The sequence below is a fragment of the Rhinoraja longicauda genome, chromosome 30 (assembly GCF_053455715.1).
Source record: "Rhinoraja longicauda isolate Sanriku21f chromosome 30, sRhiLon1.1, whole genome shotgun sequence".
Classification (NCBI taxonomy): Eukaryota; Metazoa; Chordata; class Chondrichthyes; order Rajiformes; family Arhynchobatidae; genus Rhinoraja; species Rhinoraja longicauda.
Genome location: NC_135982.1, coordinates 20,483,178 through 20,510,156, shown reverse-complemented (window position 1 = coordinate 20,510,156; position 26,979 = coordinate 20,483,178). Strand labels below are relative to the sequence as shown.

The window sequence follows — 26,979 nt, the reverse complement described above, 5'->3', positions numbered from 1 at the left end:
TGCTGTATTTCCTACACATTTCTATCCTTTGATGCATCACTAATCAACAGTAGCTGATCACATTTCAGTGAGGCACAAGTTCATTTTCCCGCTGCGTGCTGCGTTCGTTACTCCAGCACTTTGTGTCTCTTTTTGTAAACCAGCATCTGCAGCTCCAAGTATTGCCTGTCATTTTCTGCTATAACAATGTCTACTGCACTTTTTGGTTATTACAGTGAAGGTGTTAACTCTGGAAACATTACTAATCAAACTTTCAAAAGTTTTAGAAGAAAACCCTTAAGTTTAGGTTTTACAGAGGGAATACCCAAATAGATTTATACAACTATTCTGTGCCTTCGTTCTGCCTCCTACCGTGGCTGCTGAGGATAGCAGTGAATTGTAACAATCCAAGTGGTTAATTCACCATGCTGCAAATGTACCGAGCACCACAATAATCTAACTATCCACACAAGTCATTTCAAATCAGCCTCAAAAGTATTTTCGGTGCACTAGTGTGATTGACAGCTGAAATGCAGGCAATCAGTAGTTATTAATTTAACCGAACAGGTTCAAAATCAAATCTGACATCCTATTAAGCTGCTGATGTAAGAGTATTGAGCAGAGAACTCGTCAACACTGGATGGCGAGTAGAATGAAAGAATATTAATGAGGAAGAACAAAGTTGTGTTGCCAAATATTAAAGAAAACAGTTTTAACTTGATGTTGTGAAACTTCTGTTTAGTTTTAAAAATGACCAGGGCTCTTTTTTTTTGTTGCTCCGTGATGATTAGGGCAGAGACAAAATATTTCCACTCTTCTCTGCATCTGGAAAGTTAATCAATTATTCCATGGCAGTGCCCAAGATTTGTTTTTGGAAAAACACGAAATGCCAGAGTAACTCAGTGGGTCAGGCAACATCACTGGAGGACCTGTGCCATAATCTGTACAATTTTGAAAGGTGGCATTCGATGCATGCACTATTCCCCAGGCTGCCAGCTGTAGTGCTCTGGGATATGATCATCAGGCCCTCCCTTCATGCCAGAGGATGAAGATAACCTCTTTGAAATCAAGAATCAAAAGAAACTGGGATAGGTGGAAGAATAGTGTTTCGACTGGATTTTGTGGTCAAGACGGTTCCCTGAGTTGAGCAGCAAGACTTTATGTGAGGTATGGGCTTTGAACAGTGTCCACAAAGCAAATATCAGTCATGAAAATACATTGCGAATCCTTGACAGGCCCTGATCTGCTGATAAACCTGATCTGCTACATGTTTAAACTATCAAGATATTTAAACTCTGATAAATCATTTAGAAACATAGAAAATAACTGCAGGAGTAGGCCATTCGGCCCTTCGAGCCTGCATCACCATTCAATATGATCATGGCTGATCATCCAGCTCAGTAACCTGTACCTGCCTTCTCTCCATAACCCCTGATCCCTTTAGCCACAAGGGCCACATCTAACTCCCTCTTAAATATAGCCAATGAACTGGCCTCAACTACCTTCTGTGGCAGAGAATTCCACAGACTCACCACTCTCTGTGTGAAGAAATGTTTTCTCATCTCGGTCCTAAAAGACTTCCCCCTTATCCTTAAGCTTTAACAGCAATCAATAAAACTGTAAATTATTACATTTAAAGGAAAATCAAAACTACCTACAAACAGTTTTAACTAATCTAAAGTATTAAAGCAAACACATACAATAGTTTCTTCAAGAATCAAGAGTACTTAATTGTCAGCACCAGGACAGGAGCAATACAATTCTTACTTGCTGCAGCTTTACAGACACGTTAAATACAACAACACAACAAATAATTTATTCCTAAATTTCTTCATGTCCTTTAAAATCAGCATTGGCACTGTATATGTAACTTTCAGTACAATGCCCAGAACTCATCAGTCGGTATGGAAGGAAATTTTAGCAGTTCTACATGAAACACAATGAAAATCCCAACAAAATACAGGCCAATAGTTCTATTTAAACAGAAGCTTTATTTTGGTTCAATGTAGACTATGGTAGTGCTGCCTCCCAGTGGTAAACCTGTGCCTTCCTTTAGCAGTCGATGAAGGCGAGACTTTACTTAGGTTGAAGCTGGAGCGAAGTATTGCGAAGGTCTTCCAGCTCTATTACGATTGTACTTAATCTTTGTCAATTATTTGTTTACCGTGGAATATGCCAGATCACCAATGATTAATAAACCAAATCAATTAATGCGAGATGTATTCTAAGCCACAATGCATTTTGTTTTCTTCCCTCCACGCGATGGATATTTCCTTCCGTTCTACACATTGCCTTACAGTAACAAATCTTACAACCTAGATTCCCGTTGCTGAATTTGTTCTCACGATCTCTTGGCACATCAAATAAATCTTTAATCAGAGGGTGGTGAATCTGTGGAATTCTTTACCACAGAAGGCTGTGGAGGCAGTCAGTGGATATATTCTTGTTTGGTATGGGTGTCAGAGGTTATGGGGAGAAGGCAGGAAAATGGGGTTAGGAGAGATAGATCAGCCATGATTGAATGGCAAAGTAGACTTGAGGGGCCAAATGGCCTAATTCTGCTCCTATCACTTATGATTTTAGAATAAATTAAATGTGTTTGCCCCTTCACCCTTAGCTTTATGTATTATCTACAGATTAATGTAACAAATTTAATTGTCAAAATTCTAGATTTTGCATAAAATGTAAGATTGCAGAGAATATAAAACAAATACAAAATCTCAAGCTCCCTACTTTAAGTCTGAAGGGTCCTGACCTGAAACGTCACCCATCCTTTTTCCCCCAGAGATGCCGCTTGATGGATTGAGTTGAATCAGCACATTGTGTCGATCTTAACAGTACTTGGGCACCAGCTATTCACAACAAATTTTTATTTTTATGAGGGAACTTGTTTACGTACAAGTTTGCAGACCACAAAAAGCTGGGACGAAGTGCGAGCTGTGGAGTGTGCAAAGTCTCCAATGTGATGTGGGCAAGTCGGGTGAATGAACAGATGGGTAAATTGATGGCAAATGAGGAGTTTAATGTGGATAAATGGGAGGTTATCCACTTTTATTCTAAAAATCAAAAGTTTATAAATTAAAGAGGTAAACTGGGAAAAGGCAGAGGCGCAAAAAGACCTTTATATGCCTGTGAGCTAGCGCACATACAATCAGATATAAAAATATAAATACACACATATACACACACATACATACTGGTAAATACACTTATACATACATATATACCCCTATATTTATTATATAGAGCAATAGATAGGGTAGATAGTCAGAACTATTTTTCCAGGGCGGAAGTATCCAACACAGGGGGCATAGCTCATAAGTTTAATGGAGCTGTTTGGGCAAGTTTTTTTTCTAGAGTAGTGGGGGCCTGGAACACCAGGGAGGCAGATATGATAATGGCGTTTAAGAGGCTTTTAGATAGGCACATGAAAGTGCAGGGAATAGAGGGATGTGGATCAAGTACAGGCAAATGGGATCAGATTAACGTGGCATCGTGTTCAGCACCAACATTGTGGGCAGCAGAGCTCGTTCCTGTGCTGCATTGCTCTATCCTCGGGTGCAGCAAGAGGCATCAGGATTGCAGATCTAGTATCTACTAAATGATCAGTTATTCTAGATAAACTAGATGATGATGTGCAAGTCAAAGTATAGTGCAACGGCACTAATACAAAGTCCACATTAGTTCAGTGCTGAGGGTGGGTTTGAGGAATGTTTCAAGAGCCTGATGGTTGATAGGGAAAACTGCTCTTGAAGCTGGAAGTAATGATCCTTAGGCTTGTACCTTCCTGACAGCAGCAGGGAGATGAGGGTGGTGTGGGTCTTTAATAATAGCAGCCTTCTTGAGGCAGCCCTTCTGTAGATCCCTTCAATGGTGGAGATGTCAATACCTGTGATGAATGGCAACGTCCACCACATTTGTTCTTGCTTCAATGATAACACATTAAAGAATGCTGAAAGAGCAGAGAATTGCAGCAGATGGGGGAAAGAAGACTAAGAGTGGGGCTGATCTGGAAATCCATCGCTTCCAATGGGTGCATGCAATAGTTGAGCACCGTGGAGCAGCTTGGTCTAACCTTTTGTCAGCTACGGCATAAGCTTATGCATTCCCCCATGGATGACATTGCCACATTGCTACATTGTCTGGGGTGTCAGGTGCAAAGTATATCAGGCTGCACGACATTACGAGTGAGAACTAATCTGGTTTTTAGCAGCAGGGGCTCCTTGCCCTTTTGGTAGCTTGAGTGGGAACAAAGCCACATAATTCAAAATGATCTACCTTGTACTCTTTTCAGAGTTACTGGCATTTGAAAGAGTAGTTATATATTGAGCAACATTGAGAATTATGTAATACTCCCATCTGCAGTTAGCACTTGTCAGTGATCATATTTCTTCAAACATTCAATGTGCATTACATTGTTTAATGTTCCTGATACACTCCTGCACCACAATAAATAAACAGTGTCTATAACTTTATTATGTGGGACAGAAAGGAAAACATCTCTCATGAGTGGCCTTGGGTGTGGAAGGGTCAATAGTACAAACTCAGTTTTAGGGCATATCAGTGAGTTTTCAACACCCAGTTTTTAGTTATCCAACTCGACAGCTTTACCCTGGAATTATAAATTTACAAAGTTCTTGCAATACTCAGGTCAGCATCCAGAGACCAGTCCAGTATCCAAAATAACATCTGTGCATTGCGAGAATGGATCAAAACCTACCTCCAATAACAAAAAGACCTGCGACTTCCTTCTGGTATCAATATCTTAATGTCATAATTGACCAGAAACCTAAATGAAATATAGAACCATGTCCTCAAGATCAAGCCAAGGCTAGATATTTTGCAACCGGCATTTCATTTCCCAACCTCTCAGTGCCTCGTCATATACGATAAAAGTCAGAATGTGATTTCTTCAGGAACTTACAAATCTCATAATTCTCATATTTCCTTTCTATCTTGAAGGCCAGTCTGCCCCATCAATAGGGTGCGAACTCAGAACATTTTATCCATCTCATTTCCCTGTAATCCATTCTCTAGATACTGCCTTAAAATACTCATTAAGCTGTTTACCATCAAAAATAAAGCAGCGCATGGTTAGTGCTACCACTGAATGTATGGTTACACGGCAGCGCAGCGGTAGAGTTGCTGCTTTACAGCGAATGCAGCGCCGGAGACTCAGGTTCGATCCTGACTACGGGTGCTGCACTGTAAGGAGTTTGTACGTTCTCCCCGTGACCTGCGTGGGTTTTCTCCGAGATCTTCGGTTTCCTCCCACACTCCAAAGACGTACAGGTATGTAGGTTAATTGGCTGGGTAAATGTAAAAAAAAATTGTCCCTAGTGGGTGTAGGATAGTGTTAATGTGCGGGGATCACTGGGCGGCACGGACTTGGTGGGCCGAAAAGGCCTGTTTCCGGCTGTATATATATGATATATGATATGATATGATACTACCACCGCAGGATGTACTGTACTTCCAACCATTAATGCACATCATTACAATTTATTTTGAAAAACTACTGTTGGCAAGCGTGATTTTAAAACATCTTCTAACCTTCTGATCGCTATTACCGAGGATGAGCAGTGATGGCCGAGAAATATTATCTCTAGTTATCCCTCCACGATTTTCTATTTCTTCTTATTATTATATTTTTTTCGACCATACTTGGCCCATTGAATCTATGCTGGCTTTCAGGGCATTTCCATTTCCTTCCCTGCAATCAATGCTCTCAACTCTTTTGTTACCTACCTGTTCTAAAAGTGTTTAACTTATGAACTTGCTCACTTTTGGGAAATTGGAGAAAATTGGAGCATGCAGAAGCGCATGGGGAGAATTTGCAACTCCACACCTTGCCTTTGAAAATGATCCACGTGGTAAGCTGCTCTGGAGGGTTAAATCACATGGGTGAGTGAATACAGAATTGGCTTAATGGTAAGAAACAGCAGATGGTGGTGGTGGAAGGTTGTTTTTTTGGACTGGACGCCCATGACAACCGGCGTATCAATTGCTGTCTGTCACCTACATCAGTGTTTTGGATGAGAATATACAGGGCATGATCAACGTTTGCAAATGACACTAAATAGATGGCATCATAGACAGTGAAGATGATTATCAAGAATTACAGCTTGATATAAATGGAGTTTAATTCAGGCAAGGTGTAAGGTAGTGCTTTTTGGGAGATGAAACCATGGCAAACTCTTCAGTGAATGGTAGGGCCCTGGGGAGTGCTGTAAAGCAGAGATCTAGAAGTATATAGTTCCCTGAAAATGACATCACTGGTAGATAGGTTTAAGGTGAGAGTGGGAAAAATGTAATTAGAACCAAAGGGGCAACATTTTCCACACAAATGGTGGTGGGTATATGGAAAGAGCTGCCGGAGAAAAGTTGAGTCAGCTTCAATAACATTTAAAGAAATATTTGGACAGGTACATGGACAGGAAAGGTTTTTCAGTATATGGACCAAACATGAGTAAATGGGGAGTTGGGCCAAAAGGTCTGTTTCCTTTTGAGGAACAAACCCAAGTTACTGAAGCAGTGATGCAGCAGCACTATCTACTGCATAATCAAGTGCTCCTTAGACACAGGTAACATTTGCAGTGGTTCAGTGATTGGAAATGTAGCATGTGTTAGAACATACACAAGTACAACAGGTATTGCAATGAGAAAAATAACAAAAGGTCAGTGGAGTGTTACCAGCATTACAGTTGGAGAAAAAAAAATCCAAAGTCCACAAATGAGGTAGGTTGGAAAATCGTACACATCTTAGTTTACAAGAGGACCATTCAGTATTCTAATAGCAGGAAAGATGCTGCTGAACCTGGTGGTAATGTGCTTTCATGCTTATATGGCCAAAAAGGTTCTTGAGAAAGTTTCAGAAGGAACTTCACTTGCTGGTTTACACCGAAGATAGACACAAAGTGCTGGAGTAGTTCAGCGGGACAGGCAGCATCTCTGGAGAGAAGGAATGGATGAGGTTTCGGGTCAGGATTAAAGGGCCTCAATCCGAAACATCACCCATTCCCTCTCTCCAGATATGCAGCCCGCCCTGCTGAGTTACTCCAGCATTTTGTGTCTATCCCAAGAATGTTGGCTGCTTTACTGAGGCAGCGCAGTGTAGATGGAGTCAAAGGTGGAGTGGATGGTTTGTGATGAACTAGACAACCACAACCCTCTGTAAGGGCTTGTGATCTTAAGAGGTGTTGTCACACCAAATTTGTGCTGCATGCATAGAATTTGCCTGTGACATGTGTTCACTATAATTGGGTGTATAATCATCTACCTAAATGGCATTTTCCTTAGCTATTGCCATACCCTGCAGTTCCCGTATGTAGAAATGATTGTTTTGAATGAACTTGACTGTCACAGCTCTCTCAAGTATAGGCAATTCAAAAAGCTCACAACTCTTGCAGTTAAGAAATTTCTCAGCTCATTTCTAATCATCCTCAATTAAGATCCTGGAACTAGAGCCCTCGCCCCATGGAAATAACCTCCCACTCTATCCGGCCTATCAAGCTTGTGTACACTTCTCATACATCTCAATTCTGAAGCACACATGCCCAGCCGACTTCTCTCCTTGGGCAACTAACGCACCATGGCTGCAATCTGCACATAAACTCCTGTAGTGCTACATCTATGGCAATTACATCTTATTCTTGGAGCCACATAACATGGAAACAGGCCCTGTGGCCCACCTTGCCTATGCTGACTAAGGTGCCCCATTAGTCCCACCTGGCCACATCCCTTTAACCCTTTCCTATTCATGTACCTGTCCAAATGTCCTTTAACATTGGCACAGCTTCTGCCTCAACCTCCTTCACAGCTCACCTCATATACCCACTGCCCTGTGTGGTCGCCCCTCATTCCATATACCTACCACCCTAAATGAAAAGTTCTTCTGCCCATATTTAGCACTTCCACAACTGAAGAATTGCAGGGCTTTGCCCTGACACATCTAATTGTAATGATATTCAATTAATTGGCTAAAGTCTGACAATTCAATTAACATCTCTACCCTGTGATGGCAGATCTCAGCAAGTAGTTATCAAATACCAGATTCACCCGAAGAGATTAATTCACGCCTCTTACTCGTGATGTTCTGCCGTCATAAGCTAATATTAGGCCAGTTTACTCCACATGATACTAAGAAACATTTGAAAGCACAAACTAAAAGCTACTGGACTATGCAGAATCCTGGCATTAGTGCTTAATATTAGTGCTCCAGAGCTTGCTTAAGTAAGGCTGTTCCAGTACATTTTTATTCTGGCATCTACCTGAAAATAGTTTGGATGTGCACAATTTACAAAAAAAAGACAAATCTAATTAACTAATTGTGTAATCAATCTACTCTTGGTCATCTGCAAAGTGCTGGTTTGTGGTATCAACTGCACAATTGAGGGGAACTTGGTAATAATCTACTCTCCGTACAAGTTTAGTGTCACTAGCACCACTCCACTTTGGACCTTGTCCCAGACCTGGTACAAATGTGAACCAAGTATCCAAATTCTAAAGGTGATGCAAGTGATTATTTATGTCAACAGTACACCACTGTGGTATCAAGATATCCTGGTAAACATTAAAGTAACCAGACATTGAAAACACAATGGATGGAGTCCTACCTGCAGCAAGGGAAGACGAGTGTGATTAGATGTCACTCCAGATTAAGTTCATATCTAATCAAAGTATAATCGCCTGATCATGAATTTCAGTGGTATTGCCAAGATTTAGGATCCCACTACCAATATGTTGAGGGTTGTCATGGACCAGGCAGATACAATAGATTGCTTCAAGAGTAGTTCACAAGCTCCATGTCTATGACAGCCCTAAACACATCCTTCTGCAGCAGAGAATACCAGATTTACTAACTTTGTCTTGAAGAAAACTCCTGATTACTTGTTCTAAATTATATTCTTCATGCCCAGACATTGACCCTTTGGTCTGGAGTTTCCAACAGGTACCACCACCTGCTTTTTAGTTCAGTAAATGTAGGCCTAACTGAACCAGCCCTCCTCATATATCAGTCCTCCCACCCCAGGAATCAGACTGTAATGGATAACCTCGGCATGTATTTGTGTTAAGTTGCCAATTTTGTCCATTTCATTAGAGCCAAATCATTATGGGGCCCCAAGCTGCAATACTTGCAACAGCCCACAAATTGCCCATAATTGCCTTATCTCAACATGTAATACATAATTAGTTCCATGAAGACCACTCATTGTAATCAGCAGCCTTTGCAAATAAAAACAATTGAAATACATGATGGGAAGAACTGTACATGAGATAGCATTGTAACTGTACAAAAAATGAGTATCTTTGTATTTATTTTGCAACGTGTAGATTTTATATTTAAATAAACTGGCACTTAAGACAAGTATTTGTTCCCTGGTGAGGGTACAAAATACTGAACACCTAATTTTAAAAACAAAGCTTAAAGCATGTTAGTTCGATTTACATTCATACGCAGTAAAAAAATCCTGAGACAAGTAGAACTATTCATGTCCTGGGAAAAAGGAATTTAAGGCCTAAAAATGGCCAATGGCAGCATTTGGGAACCAGGACCATAAACCACAAGGTCATTAATCATATTGGAGCTAATTAAAACCGCAAAGAAATGACGAGTAACACGAGCAGTCAATCACACCCTTTTTTCTAAACCAGAATAATATTTTCCTTACCACACTGAACTATGGTTTATTTCAGAGGGAAGTGCATTGTGTTAAAATAAATTTATTTAAACTTGTATATCGGTGCAGCAGGGATGATAAATTGGAAACAGATTCTGGCACGACAATTGTAATTAAAACGAGAAGGGATCATCTAATTACAATATAAAAATGAATTTTCCAACATGTTGGGAAATAAATACCAGACATTTTGCCATTGAATCTTTAATACTTTATAGATAACGGAATTCGGTTGTTTGTTGGTTCTGTTACATTTTACATTGAACAGTCAATTAAAAGTTAGCTGGAAAAGATATTCTGCAAGTGATACACATCCCAAATTGTGAGACTTTCAAATAATAAACTGCACAATTCTAGGATCTAAAGGTCAGTCACACAGAAAAACACACAAATAATGATTTCTCAAGATGCACAAGTGGGCAGACACCCATCCAACCGTCATTATGATGAATAAATCAAATGTATACACTAAATATCTTGATGACTGGGAAATAGAAATCTACTGACTTGAGAGGTATTTAAGTTAGTAGAAGAGCAATCAAGCCTTTAATCAAATTTTCACAGGACTTCAAGATTAAGAGCCAAACATAGCAAAGATCGATGCCAGTTCAGTAGTAAGATGATGAAAAATAGAATACATTCTGGTTGGGGTTTTGGTTTGCTACAAACGATTATTAATGTTTAATGACAATTACCCGTGACAGCAATATGGTCAGGTGATAGGTCATTGCTGAGGCAAGATCTGAAATCTAACATGCATGTTTACACATCTGAAGGATAATATGCAAGGGAATGGCCAGAATCATTAAATTAAGAAACAATTTGTACGTACATATCAGGAACAGGTCATCAGGTTCCAACCTGTCCAATTTGATAAAATCATGCCTGATTAGACTATTATCTCAACTCCACTCAGCTACCATGGTAACCTTTCACAACCTTGCATATTCACCTACGTTGTGAAGCTAGTTCTACATTGCATGCAAATTTAGATCACCATGAAATGGAAGTACATTTTAATTTACCTGAAGAGGAATAAGCCCAATGAAGCTTACCTTAAGTAGCCAAGGAAATGGTTGATCTTCAAGTTCTAAGTGGCAAATTCATCCACAAAGGCAGTGTAATAATTGCCCAGTGACTACAGCACAATTCTAAGCACTTGACCCATTATGATTAGCTGAAAAACAACTTTTTTGGGCCATGTGTGTTTAGGCAGTTTTAGAAGATTTTTTTAAAATCCCCATGAGAAAACTCTACAATAATGCATTTGAGCAATTAAGGAGTTGTTGCAAGCACTCTAGCTTTCCAAAGTTCATTTCAGATTGCGTAGAACAGAGACAATAGTCTGGATTTTGACGCACCGTTTCAATCTCTCTGGAGCCAGGGCAGGAATTGACCACAATTGGAAAACTAGCTGCAGAGAGTTGGAGTAGCCATCTTCACCCTAGAAGAAACATTATAGCAGAGAGCAAATTATCAATCCTTAAAATATTATTTATGGATGTTTCTTTATGTCCTTCTGCAGTAAATGACAATGCTGAGAAATAGTTACTTTTGCAAATCTCTGGTGGTTTAAAACAGAAATCCCCAGTAAGTTTTGTGATATTAAAGTGGAACTCTATTAAACATTTGAATCATATAGACAGCAGGAAAGTGATAATAGTGCAGGGATCTCAATTAATTCAGTTAAAAAATGCTTATCCTGCAGTGCAAACTATAATAGAAACAAAAATAAAGCAGTTAAAAAAGAACTTTCCAAATAACATTGCATTTATAAAATTATTGCAAAGATTTCTCCAGTACAGAATATCCTTTATCAATTACCCTGTGAGATGAACTGCAAAATACATGACAGGAATGTGCCAGCAACAAGGAAAATTAAGAAACCTTAGAAAAAAACCCCCAAAGTGCTGGAGTAACAGTGTGTCAGGATGCATCTCTGGAGAAGACAGATGCAATGTTTTGTGTTGGGACCCTTCCTTCAAACCTAAACACATTTATTTGTACATAAAAATCCTACATTCGAAAATATTTTTATTGTATTATCAGTATTGTAACTGATCTAACATCCCAAGAAAATAAAGATGGGAGAAATTTCAGTGCAAGAGACGAGAAATGTTGCATTTTAAATTAGATTTTTTTAAAATTAAGCCCCAAGCATCAGCGATTGGAGTACTAGAGGTTTTAATGGGGACAGGCTATGCAGCACATGCAATATACATAGATTAGTACTTGGATTCATTGCACGTGAGTACTTCAAGAGAATAAAGTTTTTAAATTATTTGACTTTTTCCACATTGGTTTTACTCTTAATGACATTGGTGGGGAATATTATGGAAGAGTGAATGAAAGATCAAACCCATATGTCGACATACAAGATTCCACAACTGCTATAGGTCAAGAATAGTCCATTCCTTTCAACATAAACATCTTAAAGAATTACCTCATAGGATGCACCAAGTCGTCAGAAAGTTTCAACTTCAGAGCCAATGAATCACTTCCAGTGTTGTTCCTGTACACAGGGAAACCCTAAAGCCAATCCCACAAATGAGATAAACAACCAGTTAAACCTATTATTTTGGCTGGTGTTGCATATCGATTATACGATGCCCAAAACTATTCAAAGAGTAACCAGAAAATAGACAACCCGGAGATCTATGGGTTGTTTGAACTCAATACTTACCCAATGTGGTAGTATACACATTTCCCTTTTCACTTCTACACATTCAAACCCCAGATCTAATCCACTATTAATATTGGAGATGATTATAGTTAATAAATAAAAAACCTCCAAAACCTAAACTTTCAAATGTGACAATTAAAACTGTAGAAATTTTTCAAACTTTGCTACGGATCTCCACTAATAGCTGAAATCTTCAAATAACTCACCTAAATCACTTTAAAACACTTGACAGAATTAGTGGCTTATGCCAGTTTGGGACCATGCTACCAAACCTACATAAGCAAAACATTTACGTTTTAGCAACTTTAGCAACAATGAAAACCAGTACAAATCTGCTATTTATTCAAGAGTACTCATACAATAACAACCCTACCTTTAAATGCCAACATTTTACCAGAACTCTGGCAAACCCCCTATGATTGAAAAAACAGGAAGTCTCAGGAAGAAAACATTCACCTGGTGCTGGGAATGGTAATCTCTCATATACAAAGTCAGAAAATTGAATTACAGCTTCCATGAAAATGAAGTAATTTGCCTCAGGAGATCTATAGTTGATGTGGATGGAAATTTTCCTCTATTTAAAAATCTACTCAATGAAAAACATTAACTTTAATCAAAATGATAGCGGAGTCAGGGGGTATGGGGAGAGGGCAGGAACGGGGTACTGATTTTGAATGATCAGCCATGATCACATTGAATGGCGGTGCTGGCTCGAAGGGCTGAATGGCCTACTCCTGCACCTATTGTCTATTAAAATCCAAGATAGGCTCCCACTGGGAATCCCCATATGACACTTCTACTTAAACTTAGAACAGCATCAACCAAAAGATAAATGATTACCATTTTAAGTAACCAAATGTTTAGACTTTAGATACACAAAAAAAAAAGATGAAAAATAAACAAAAGGATATCCCCGGTAAATAAGCATTAAGTACTTTGATAGGCCAAGCACAACATCCAGAATGCAAATATGTTTGCCTAGAATTTTGAATTAGTTGATGTTTTAAAGAGATCAGAATTAGTCTTAACTGTAATATAAAGTCCGAACTATCCAAGAGTCAAATACTCAGGAACTCACCAACCCAGTACCAGATTCCAAAAAAAGGATGCTCACTTGAAAGAGATACCAGTGGGCTATTCACGCCCATGGAAGCTATATCCCTCCATGAAGTTAAATTGTGACAATTTTAAAGGAGAAAATGAAAAGCCTTATTTATTTTTTTAGTGGAAACAAGATATGAAATGACATCTTCAAAGCAGTTGTCAATGTTTAAGTTTGGAGAATGAAACCAAGACCTGGAAAATATATAAAGACCTAAAAATGTTAACTTTTAATGTACTGGATACATCCTTTAGAACTTTGCATCATTTCTAAGTTTATTTTTCTGTCTTTTATCATGTCAGAATGCAGAGACGAGAATGTTCAGTCAAGTTAAATTTTTATTAAGAATTACCTACAATGACATTAAAAAAGGGGCTTCAAAACACACTTAACTCAAGCAGTCATTTATTATTCATTCACAATAAACTCGCAGAAAACACAAACGTACACTCTTGTTCAAGATTGACACTGAGCTCACCCAAGTCATCTCCGGCAGTCAACAATGTCACAATACACTCCCCAGAATATTGTTCCTTCACAACACCACATCATTTCACTTGTCCACACTTACAAATCAGTAATACAAAAATACATCACCAACCATTCGGCACACACGGATAACAGGAAGGGGAAAGATACAAAATATTCAGGGGTTGAAACTAGAGTAAAAACATTAGCAGTCCTCTTTGCGGTTTTAAGGACTGACTGAATAACATTTACTAATCAACCTGCAATTAATTCAAGCATAAAGCAAAATAATTTTCTTGTGCACTTTATAATTAGAAGAATGTTTGTTTCAGCTAGAAAATAAATATTTGCAAAGGGTTTAATTCTAACTCAAATTGCAACCTAATTTTCTGATTTTTTTTATTACTACTGAACTGAGATTTTCTTGGTTTCAACCCCTGGAGATATTCATTTCACCAAACACATTCAACATTTTCCAATTACTCAAGTTACAAGCAAATATCACCACTCCAAAGTTTTTTCTCCCTCATCAGCCACGGACGTCCTTTGTGAATACAAGAAAAACATTCGTACTGTATCCCACTTCTCCTCTGCATTCTCTCACCATGCCAAGGGATTGAGAGCCACATCTTTCCACGTTTAAAAATGCCATAAGGCACCACCAGGTCCGCATGCGCTCTCTCCTTCCTCGCTCATACTAGCCCTCTCATTCGTCGGCACCACCATGGCATCAATCCCACACCAGGCATCAACTTATGTCATTACAGCTCTGCACCACATCTTGTTTCACAGCGCTGATAAATGAATCGATGAAAAGTACAGTAGAGGACAAAAATGGAACACCCACCGTGGTCCCTTCGAATAGAACCTGAGACTCCGTGCAGCCTGTAGTTATGTGGCGAAATGGTTTAGAGAAAGCATTTTCTATACATATGTAGGTGCTCATGCTCGGAGATCCAGACCACTCCTTAAAAAAAATTTAAATTCATGAAAACTCTACATAATATTCTATTAAACATCAGATCAAGTTTTTGTACCCAAGTTAAAAGATTTTCTACACAATGTTGCTCATTTCCTATTTGCAGTTGCTTAAACGATACTTCCACAACCCTCCTTTGGCCAGCAGAGCTGGTAAAGACTACATTTATCAGGGAGTTCATTCTAAATTTTAAGATGGATAGTTCTGAATGAAACAGCAATATCCCAGTGCACATGGATTCACTACTGGACATTCAATGCAATGAATGATCTAATCTGGAACACCGGCAATTCAACAAGTTTATCAACTCAAGAGATTAACAAGATATCTTTAGCAAGGGTCTTTTCAAATTCGCCTATACTGCTCTCATGGGATGGTAACGTAACTTGATTGATGTCCAATGTGGAACTGAAGTGTTATTTGCTAGTACAAAGCCAAGAAAACATTTAAAAGAATTACGTAGATCTGGCAAAACTTAAAACAGTGATCCTGCAGAGGTTATACAATTATGAAAACATGGGTGCAATTTGCACATTTCAATTTTAAAATGCTTTGGATTCAAAAACATCCCAGCCTTTAACCGTAACTCAGTTTGTTTTCCAAAACTTTTAGCTCACCAATGTCCTTACAGATGTTTATGACATTTTCAAAATTGCAGAAAGCAAAGGGGATGTTACTCTTAAATGTAATAATATTTGAAAATAATACTCCTAATTGCATTGAAGGCATAGTGTCTATTCACTTATTAATGCAAAGAGAGGAACAGCACAGAAAAAGACTTGGAAGCAGCAGCCAGATTTGCAAAATCGAAGGCCAAATTATTAGAAGCCCAAAAAAGACGCAGGACAGAACACAAAAGATACGATTTTACAAGTCAATATTCATTTAAATATTTGCAATCCTTTGGCTGCTTAAACTCTACTCAAGACTTCAATGAATGCCCCATGCGAAAGGCATCCGTGTAAAGATCATTCTCCCCTTTAACACAAATTTGCATTCAATTCAGAAAAAATGGTTTCTAAGAAAGATGTAAATAATACCTCTAATGAGGTATAGACACAAGTGCACAATGGTCATTAAAGGTCCATTGTGCCCACTGTGGGGGGAAAAAAGTGAAGATAACCAGACCCAAATTGGTACTCAGGTCTGATTGTCCAAAGTAATGCCTTTTCACTAGCTCACTTTTTCATTTAATGAGACCATTTCAAATAAATTCTATGACCAGGCCGGGAAATTCACCCAACATAGTTCATAAACAAGAAAAGTGCCAGAAGGATTGCCAATGGAGACGATGCAAAGCCAATTTATTTGGGCGAACGTATTCACTGGTATCACGACAAAGAGATAATCGTGAGGTACTGGTGAAGTGGTTTGGTTTTTAGATATCTTTTGGAAATATTTTCTCTATACAGTTTAGAATTGTTTTGGGTACATTCAAAATATAACCTGGATTGGGAGAAGCCAATTTAACCAATTAAAAAAGGCTATCTTGGTATGATAGCATTCTTACAAAAAAAAAAAATGCAGTTTACTAGGTAATAAAAGGTAGAAACCTTTGTCTACCTTGCACATACAATTGGAGTTAAACTGCACCTCAGTCAGCTGAAGTTATAGCTTCATAATCTTCAATAGGAATGAAAGAGCCAAGTTACCCATGCTGTTCAACACTAACTTGGACATTGTGTCAAATGCTCAACACAACTGAGACTGGAGTTCATAGAAGAGTAACAACTGTGTGCACATAAATTACAGTTCATTAGTTTAAGAAATTAAACTCATGACAGAACTACATACCGCAGTATGAGTCAGCAACAGGTCGAAGCACTTTCAAAATTCACCTTATTGTCAGTGTCTTGAATGACATTGCAAGGCAACCACTTAAAATTTTTCTTCAATTATGTAGCAAGAAAAAGTTTGTGAAAACCCACTTTTGTGTTTACTTACCATTATTTAAATCTCTACACTCTTTCTTCACATTTGCTAAGCACGTACAAATCTTTTTACATTCCCCAACCCGATGATTTGGACTCCATGCTGGATCCAAAACCAGTACCGAAACCAGGACCACCTGAATTGGACGCTGACCCCCAACCTAATGCACCGGAATTTGAGCTATACGAATTATTATTTGTTCCAAATGGCTGATTCTGTTCCCTTGGTACATTCCCCTGACTTTGCTGTGGGTTTGCCCCTGCAGCACCAGATTGGTTCTGTTGACTAGCCAGCATTCCCATCATTCCCCAACTACTCTGTAGGGCTGCCTGGGCAGCAGCCATCATTGCTGGGTTAATGCTAAAAGCTCCAAAATTCATTCCTCCCCCACTCATGTTACTGTTGGGACTGCCACCCAATCCTCCTCCACCACCCCTGCTGTTTCCAAACCCACCCTGATTGCCAAAGCCTCCCTGGCTGTTTGTGAATCGTCCTCTATCTATCTGTTGTCTAGCATTCAGATGCTTAGGTTCTGCATTGGAAATGTGCACGCTGACCCCCTTAATGATCAGATCTTCACCACACAGAGACTGGGCAACCTGTGAAAGAAAGCAAACCACAATGAAATTATGTAAGATAATAAATTACTAATAAGTATTAACCACACAATGATGCTCAGCTCTCTGGGATGCAGAACCCCGCTTGGTTATTATATTAATTGCAATTTTAATAGCAGAACCAAATGAGAAAATATGCGATTCTAATACTTTATCAAAACAGCAAAATGGAATAAAACAAAAGCATTAATATGCTTCATACAATGTTTAAACCGAATTATTCCCAGTGCTTTAACAGGATTTATTGCAAATAATGATGCAGCTCAAAATTATGTTCGTAAACAAATAGCGACATCATCTCCCAATTCACTAGTTACCATAATTGTTTATGCTTATAACTATATAATATGCTCGACTTAAAATATCTTAATATACTGGCACCTATAGTACACAAAACAGAAGTATGGGTTTACAGCTATTTTTTACAATGTTTCTTCAAATGTCTCGATTATGTGACTAAACCAGAAAGTAAATTGCCTGATAACGCCTTCTGGTCAGAAGTATATAACACTTACTTGGGGGATGGAATATACAATGTAAAACAACAAAATAAGTTCAGATTTTAAACTTATTCCAATCTTAGAAAGCTAAAAGTTTAGTATTTTCACTTTTATAAAAACCTACCTGGTCATCAGCAAAAGTGACAAAAGCAAAAGCACGGAAAGGTTTTGGTATAAATACATCGGTGACATCTCCAAACTGGGAAAAGAACTGACGGAGTTCATCAGCACTCATGTCCTCAGTGCAGCGACCCACAAACACTTTCCTGCTTCTTAAAGGCTCATCTGCATTTTGCTGAAAAAATTAAATGATATATAGTATCAGGACATTTTCCTTCCTAGTGAACACAGATTTGCTGCTTTACCAGCAGGCTCAACACTTCAGTGGTGCTGGACAAACAGATTTCCAGACAATTAGTACTGTAATTCCCAATTTATTAAGTTACAGTAAAATGAGAAATGTACTGCTAAACCCAGTATATTTAAAGGGAGTGCAAGATCAGGGAGCCAGGCGAGTGGATAGTGACAATGGTAAACATCAACTGATGAGCTGAATGCCAAATCATAGAGATTTCAGAACAGTTCAATAGGGGACCATTGCAGTTTTATTGTGCTATCAGGGGAATGAACTGGACAAAGATCGAAAACTGCAGATGCTAGAACTGAAATGCATTAAAATTGGAAAATAAATGTCAGGTAGCATCTTTTGATAAAGAAACAGTTAACATTTTAAAGTAAAAAATAAAAATGCTGGTGGAACCTAAGCAGGCCAGGCATCATCTATGGAGAGAAATGGATAGTTGACGTTATAAGTTCCTTTAGGAGTTTGCTTTTTGCTCCAGATTCTAAAAGTTGCAGTTTTATATCCCCAATTAACATTTTAGGTTAAGACCCTTCGTCAGAAGAAAACAATTGAGAGAGATAGTCGTGGAGGCATGCAGAGAACAAAGGGTATATGAAATTGTGCTGATAAAGCAAAGGCAATATTACCACAGATTAAATTGGAAAATTCCTCTGGTTGATGGGTTAATACAGGAACTGAATGGCTTATGAATTGCTGGTTGAGAAAAAGTTATATTTTGATACAACCTATAGAAGGCTTATGTAGACTTACCCTTTTCTTGGTCTGATAATATGCACCCAGAGTTTAATGTGTTGTGTTTCCAGCTTCTTTTTTTATATCAAATTTCTAAAAGCTGCAGTTTTGATTTTTATCTACAGCAATTGCCCACCCATTCAATTTGATTTCAGAATGAGCTTCCAATCACAAATTGTTCCAACTGCAAGATCACATTTATAGCTCTCGCATTGATCTACCATTGAAAACCAAACCTGCATTATCTCTCGAACAGACTATTCAAAAGCAATTCCTAGCCATTTTACATCTAAAAATCAGCCCATACAAAACATGAGCCCACGTCCTATTTTGAAACAAGCCCCATTTACCCAAAAACTAAAAAAAGCAGATGTTAAAAATCTGCTGTCTGCAGAAGCGACTCCAAACTGTTGCCTGCAATTTTAATTCCCCATGCTACTACGACTCCGACCTGTTTGTGGCCTCCTGCACAGCAATAGATTGCGGGACTAATTCCGATAAAAGAGGGGCAAAGTTAACCCGCTGGATGGATTACAGTTCAAAAATATGCCCCATGTCCTCACATTGAATGAGCACAGGAAGGTAGACAAAAGGATAATGGACACAAAAAGGTCAGAGAAGGATGCATAACACCAGTGTTTAAAAATCAAGATTAAAAAATATTTCAAGGATTGAGATTACTTAGGTTCATACATTGTAAACTCGTGAATCATGTAAACTGCAAATTTACATTGGATTACCATTCTGCGCATAAGAAACAAATCACTTGAACCCGATACCTGCTCTGCTATTTAATAAGCTAATGGTTTATCCGATTTTAACTCAGTAGCAATACAGATTGTTGAGTTTAAAAAGAGAGCCTACTGTTCAGGCCACCAACAACTGTGAATGATATTGAAGATTAAATTTCAGGATAATTATAGATACAAATACAACAGTGAAACAGGAAGTCTACTACTATCCAAGTTTCAGAGCAAGACAAAGGAAAATTAGCACCAAAAGATGTGGAATTGATGCGGGATAGAATAGAGACCATTTCAAAGATTTTGACAAAGAAAAAAAAAAAACAATTTGACAAAAACAAATCTGCCCCATGTAAATTGAAGGCAAAGAAACAAATTTGGAATTGAATATTCTTTGAGCAAAAGTGTTTTGGCTAGAGTAAGTATACTACAATACAGGATAAGCAATCCAAGCCAAAGCTTCCTTGACAAAACCAAACCTTTATGACAGGTGCAGGTACTTGGCACGAGAAAGAACCTGGCAAATTCAAAGAAAAAAAGAGAAAGAAAGGTAGGTTTACATAGATATTTGCTTTCAGCTCTTTGTACTCAGCATTTTTCTTCTCAGAAAGATATTAGTACAAACTAACTACAACCTGGTGAAGAGAAAAATAAAAGCACATACCTTGGAATTGGGAAGTTTACAATCACACCATCGTCCATCAATCATGTGTCGTTGTGACATCACTTTCACTTGTGTTTCATATTCTGTGAACCTGACGAAGCCAAAGCCTTTTGAATTACCGGTTTTGGTATCTCTCTTCACCTGTAGATGTACGATTTTTTTTCAGAAGATTTATGCAATTACAAAAGCCTCCATGTAGAGCAAATTTCTATTACATCAAAATGTTTAACATCCAAACTTTAAAAACAAGATTGCAATCTCAACACATTTGACAAGTTAAGATTTAATCAACAGGAAAAATCGTCATTTTATATAATGAATTTGTATAAATTACAATTCATTTACATTAAATGGCAGCACTGCAGAGCACCAGTTTTTGCTGCAACCTCAGCTTCATAGACACAGATTCAGTAGACATTGATCCTGTGCCATCTTTATCAAGTTTGCAAGTTCTATCTGTGACTGCATTATGTTCTACGTGCTCTGGATACCTCCCACATTCCAAAGATGTGCTGATAGATTAACTAGCTACCCAACATTATCCCTCGTGTCAATGAATGTAAAAGTAATCTAAAGGGAAATGGTGGGCTGTGCAACATAGGGTGGCATAGTTGCTGCCTTGCAGTGCCAAAGACCCGGTTTCGACCAGACTACAGGTGCTGTCTGTACGGAGTTCGTACGTTCTCCCCATGATGGCATGGATTTTCTCAGAGATCTTCGGTTTCCTCCCACACTCCAAAGACGTCCAGGTTTGTAGGTTAAATGGCTTGGGTTTGTATACTTGGTTAAAGTATAAATTGGCCTTAGTGTGGGTAGGCTTGTGTCGGTGTGCGGTAATTGCTGGTCGGCATGGCTCGGTGGACCGAAGGGCCTGTTTCAGCACCGTATCTCTAAACTTAGAATAAGTTGCAGGGTTATAGAGCAATGAGAGGGGAAATGGTACCTATATCATTGTAGGTAAAAGGCAAAATGCTTCAAAAGCTGCAAACTCAGCACAAGAATGTGTACAAACTAATACATTTTAAAGTTTCAGCTGTGCGATACAAATTATTTCTGCAAAAAAGATTTAGAATCAACACAAAATTTAAGCATAGTTTGAGAATCTTAAATTCATCTGCACTACTCCACAACTACAGAGTTGTTTGTGTACAGCAAGATTTGGGATATTTTATGGCCAGAGTGTATTTAGATGTTACAATACAATGCCACCTGTGACATGAAGCTCACCTGCACCATAATGACTTCACCGAAAGTACTAAAATAATCTTTTAAATCCTGCTCTGTCGTCTTCCAGGGAAGGCCAAGAACGATGAGGTCCGATGTTTTCTGCACTGCTCTCTTCACTTTCACAGCTGAAGATGCATCCGTTTCATCCATTTTCCTTTTGTTGTCTAGATGCAATGACAAACAGATCTGGGTATGAAAGTGGTCCAGCACATTTGAATGCTACTGATCCCAAGCCCGCCCCCCCCCCCAACAGCTAGGATAATACAATACATAAACTATAATGTAAAATGGTCCAGCCTAAACCTGAACAGAAGGGTCTCGACCCGAAACGTCACTCGTTCCTTCTCTCCAGAGATGCTGCCTGTCCCGCTGAGTTACTCCAGCATTTTGTGTCGACCTCCGAATTAAACCAGCATCTGCAGTTTTTTCGTACACATTCACATTTTAAAGTTAACTAATCATAGACATGCAGAAGTACAGAAAAAATCAGAACCAATGGTATATACCCATTACACCGAGTTCCATATTCTTTTTACAACAAATTGTAATTTAAAAAATGGTGAAGTGGTACTTCCCATCAATACTGAATTATTTCCTGAATCTGCTAGGATACAGCACCCTTCACTGTTCCAGATGAGTTTAATCGATTTAATAGATTTTCATTACGTAGACTACTACATCCCAAAGAACACTGAAACCAAAACTAAACTTCAGGTGTGGCCAAAGAGAATCTTTGAAAGGCAACCTTACTTGTGTCTCTAATCCTTGCAATAAACACCAACATACCATTTGCCTTCAACATTTACTGGAACTGCAGGCCTACATCTTCTGAAAACAGAAAATTCAGATTCTTCTGATCAAGACATACTAAATTCCCTTCCCAGAGCCCAAAAATCCAAAAGATGCTGGAATCCTGGGTAAAAACCAACCTGGAGAGCCTTGACTGGCTTTCCAGCAACATTGTTTGTTGCCATGGAGATAGATGCAAGTTAGTTCTCAGGACGAGATATGGTGTAGAACAAAGTCTCAAAATGGTTTAATAACATTACACGTGCTGGACAGTGCAATGTCTCATTAATGTTACAGCTACGGGAAGGACAAGTTTGGAGGCAAGACATTACAGGTGTGGGAAATTTGGGTAAAATAAAAATTGCTGGAGGAACTCAGTGGTCAGGCAGCACCTGAGGAGTGAAATGGACAGACATTTCAGGTCGGGGCCCTTCTTCAGAATCAAAATATGCCCTGACCCAAAACGTAGTTTGTCTTTTCCCCATCACAGATCCTGCCTGACCACCAAGTTCCCCGACAGATTGTGTTTTTTTCCCAATTGGTGGAGGAGGGATTATACTCTCTCCAAATGTTTTGACTGATTTCTAGAGCATTCCCAATATTATTTTTAGATACTCATTATATTTTTTGAATAACATTTTCTGTCCCCTCTAACCATATCCCTCCTTCCAGCCTCACATCTGATTCCAATATTTCCTTCATTACCTGGCACCCTTTTTGTCTCCATTTCACCTCAGAACTGAGCAGAACTGAGTTCCTCCAGTACTTTGTTTTTCACTAGTATAAGAAAATAACTGCAGATGCTGGTACAAATCGATTTATTCACAAAATGTTGGAGTAACTCAGCAGGTCAGGAAACTTGGGTAAAATAAAAATTGCTGGAGCAACTCAGCAGGCCAGGCTTTGTTTTTCACTAATCGCTCCAACGTCTGAAGTCTCTTGTGCTGCCAGGATTTTTGTTTTACATTACTTTTTCCTCAGAGCAGTAACAAGCACGACTGTGCTAACGCCTGCACCACTCAGCACTACCAGACCAAACCGAGCCCCACTAACCTCCACCAGACGGGCCTGCCCCCTCTCCCCAACCAGGCCGACCCGATACCCCTTTCTCCACAACCAAGCCGACCTGCCGTCCCCACCATACGGTTACAGGTGTCAGAGGTTATGGCGAGAAGGCAGGAGAATGAGGTTATTATGAAGGAGGGATAGATCAGCCATGATTGAACGGTCGAGTAGACTTGATGGGCCGAACGGCCTAATTCTGCTCCTCTCACTCATGACCTTTCTCTCTCCCCCTACCCAAGACCATGACGACCTGTTCCCCCCACCCATATCCCATCCCCTCTCACGCCAGAGCAGGCCGCACCTTTCGGGTAGTTCACCACGTAGACCAGGTTGCCCCATCCGTTGTCGGGGGCGTGCAGGATGCCCTCCACCAGGCGCACCCCACGCATACACTGGTTGTCCGGGTTGCGGTAGCGCAGGCCGCACGCCCCCGGGAACTGCGCCGTCACGGTGGACAGCAGCACCGTGCCGTCGTCCTCCGACGGGATCTCCATCGGCTCCTCCGATTCCTCCTCGGCCACTCGGATGTACTCTGCCATGGCCAGGGTGGAAAAAACTAAACGCAAACGCGAAGCTACAACGACGAGAAAACAAAAGACGCGAAATGCCTGGGGAGAAGGTGAGCGCGGACCGTTGGTCGTTCAACGACGGAGCCCGGCAACAAGCTCACAAAATGGAGGCGGCTAGTGGCCGACACGCGCTTTCAACCGCTTCTCCGTGGCGCGTCATCAGTTCTTGGGCCGAACGTCGCCAGAACCGGCGCTGAACGTCGCCGCCTATTGCGTTTAACGTCATCACATGCAGCTGTTGTCACCCCTACCGCGGCGAAAACATGTCCGCCTTCGGAGAGTATGACTGTAAAATGCATTTTCAACTTTACCTAGCTACGGTGCGTGCTGAGTGTGCGTGGTAGGATTATAAGTTGGTAAATAGGTCACTGGTTTTTTTTCACTTATAAAATCGAGGGAAAGATTTGGATATATTTTATTTTCCTGCCGTGTTATTCACATCGGTATCTGGACGTATAATCACCATCACTGGTGTAGGAAGGAAATGCAGATGCTGACTTACACCGAAGATAGACACAGAATGTTGGAATAACTCAACAGGACAGGCACCATCTCTGGAGAGAAGGAATGAGCCCATTCCAGGCAGAGATGCTCCCTGTCCTGCTGAGTTACTCCAGCAATTTGCGTCTATATTTGGTATTCACATCACGTATTAGAATGGAAATGGACTGTTTGAGAGGAGGTGGAGGGAGGGGAAGATAGGAGGCGAGGGTTGAAATGGGAGACAACTGGGTCTAAGATGGGAGAACGTTTAGTTTATTGTCACGTGTACCGAGGTAGCTTTTGTTGTGTGCCAACCAGTCAGCGGAAAGACAATACATGATTATAATCGAGCCGTTTACAGTGTATAGATACATGATAAGGGAATAGAAGGTATTTATTCACAAAATGCTGGAGTAACTCAGCGGGACAGGCAGCATCTCAGGAGAGAAGGAATGGTTGACGTTTCGGGTCGAGACCTTTAGTATGTTTTATTGTCATATGTCCCAGATAGACCAATGAAATTCCTATTTGCAGCAGCACAACAGAATATGTAAACGTAATACACTGTAAAAAATATAATAAACAAAAAAAAAAGTTCAGTGTGTGTATACACATACTTGCATATATACAGATCATATATATATACACACACAGACACACACACACATACGCACACATAAAAAACAAACAACAATAGAACAATAATAGTCTATGTAGTTCAAAGCTTATTTTAGGTTGTAGTGTTTCATAGCCTAACGGCTGTAGGGAAGAAGCTGTTCCTGAGCCTGGACGTTACAGTTTTCAGGCTCCAGCATGGTGTGGGTCTCATGGTGCTGGCTGCCTTTTTGAGGCAGCGCGAAAGAGTTAATGGCTATTAACGTTGCATGATGGGATGCTTGACCATTATCTGCAAACCTGTTTGTATGTTTGTGGAGCTTTTATATTGTTGAAACTGGAGGAATGTTAATTGCTCATAAGGATGTGTCTGGTAGCTGAAACCTACAATCCCTGGAAACCACAGAAATAATAAAATGGTAGAATGAATGAACAGGATGAGCCTGAACTTTGGGTCCTGAATAGCTGATGTTTGCAAAATTACACCAGGCACGATATGACCATGTGATTCCTAAAGCTTGTTCCACGGTATATCCTGTTTTGCCTGGGAAGAATGTCTGGGAAAGACGATGGACAATGCTCTCGCTAAGATTAGGATGTGGTTAACTGTTGACTACTTGTGGGAATGTATAAACAAGACCTTCAGTGGTATGATAAGGATCATTACCTTCGACTAATGACTTATTGTGTGAAATATTTTGACTGAAGGGTGTCAAGTATATTGTGTTCGATACAGTTTGTGATTGATTTGAAGGAAATGTTGTGTTAAACAGTCTTGCTGCAAATTCTGTATAAAATGCTGCGAAAATGTTGTATCTTTGAGTGGAAGCAAGGGGAATGCTGAGTATGGTCATACACCCTTAGCACTGATCCCCCCACTCCCATCTGACGATAATGAAAGCTTTGCTTGGTTTACCTTTAACTGTTTGTGTTGTTGTCTGTTTTAAGAACCGAACTTTAACAAGCGACTGCAGTAAATCTCTTTGATGGTGGGGAGTTCAGAACCCAAGATGGACTGGGTAGTGTTCACTACTTTTTGCAGTCTTCGCTCCTGGGCATTCTGGTTGCCGAACCAGGACGTGATGCAACCAGTCAATATGCTCTCTACTGTACACCTGTAGAAGTTCAAGAGAATCCTCTGACACAGTGAATCTCTGTAATCTTCTCAAGAAATAGAGGTGTTGATGGACTTTCTTTATAATCAGTGTGCTGGGTCCAGGAAAGATCTTCAGAAATATGCACGCCCAGGAATTTGAAACTTTTGACTCTCTCCACCATTGTCCCGTCAATATAGACAGATTTGTGCATCCTCATCCTTCTACCAAATTCCACAATCTGTTCCTTGGTCTTACTGACATTAAGAGCCAGGTTGTTGTGCTGGCACCATTTATCAGTCAATCGATCTCACTTCCATAATCTGACTCATCACCATCTGTAATTCATCCAACAATCGTGGTGTCATCGGCGAACTTGAAGATGGAGCAAAGAATGAGTAGAGTGGTGGGCTGAGCACACAGCCAGGAGGTGCTCCCGTACTGATTGTTATTGAGGAAGACGTGTTTTTGCCAATTCGAACAGACTGTGGTCTGTTGAGGACGGTGAGGATCCTGTTGCAGAGAGATGCACAGAGACCCAGTTCCGTGAGCTTGGTTACCAGCTTTTTTTTAAACCAAAATTATTATTCAATTATTTACAATACCAAATGATTCAAAACAGCACCCACCACATAGTACAAGCAAAACAAATATTCTTGAATTACTATTTCCCCATCCTTCATATGGATTCCAC

At 39.6% G+C, this 26,979-nt stretch overlaps 1 protein-coding gene across 3 annotated transcripts; it reads right to left on the bottom strand.

The window, feature by feature from the left end:
* Nucleotides 1-9,830: 9,830 nt before the first annotated feature.
* LOC144608149 (TAR DNA-binding protein 43-like) lies at nucleotides 9,831-24,255 on the bottom strand. Of its 3 annotated transcripts, XR_013549173.1 has the most exons (7): nucleotides 23,826-24,255; nucleotides 21,671-21,834; nucleotides 20,444-20,584; nucleotides 18,065-18,235; nucleotides 14,760-17,422; nucleotides 12,103-12,188; nucleotides 9,836-11,103 (listed from the first exon to the last, which is right to left on the bottom strand). XR_013549173.1 is itself a non-coding variant. In XM_078425573.1 (5 exons), exons 1-5 carry the CDS (start codon nucleotides 24,061-24,063, stop codon nucleotides 16,892-16,894), a joined length of 1,245 nt encoding a protein of 414 aa, XP_078281699.1. In that variant the 5' UTR covers nucleotides 24,064-24,255; the 3' UTR covers nucleotides 13,765-16,891. The 3 variants fall into 3 exon arrangements, 1 of the variants encoding a protein (XP_078281699.1); XR_013549172.1 differs by having other exon boundaries at nucleotides 9,831-12,188; XM_078425573.1 differs by lacking the exons at nucleotides 9,836-11,103; nucleotides 12,103-12,188 and having other exon boundaries at nucleotides 13,765-17,422.
* Between the last annotated feature and the right edge of the window lie 2,724 nt (nucleotides 24,256-26,979).

What these genes read in the sequence shown, in the direction of transcription:
- LOC144608149 (XM_078425573.1), bottom strand. Translation starts at nt 24,063, where the DNA reads ATGGCAGAGTACATCCGAGTGGCCGAGGAGGAATCGGAGGAGCCGATG. An exon ending in GTGAAGTCATTATGGTGCAG is followed by an intron (nt 20,585 to 21,670) that starts GTGAGCTTCATG and finishes GTACATCTACAG; the next exon opens with GTGAAGAGAGATACCAAAAC. An exon ending in GTAAACTTCCCAATTCCAAG is followed by an intron (nt 18,236 to 20,443) that starts GTATGTGCTTTT and finishes TAATTTTTTCAG; the next exon opens with CAAAATGCAGATGAGCCTTT.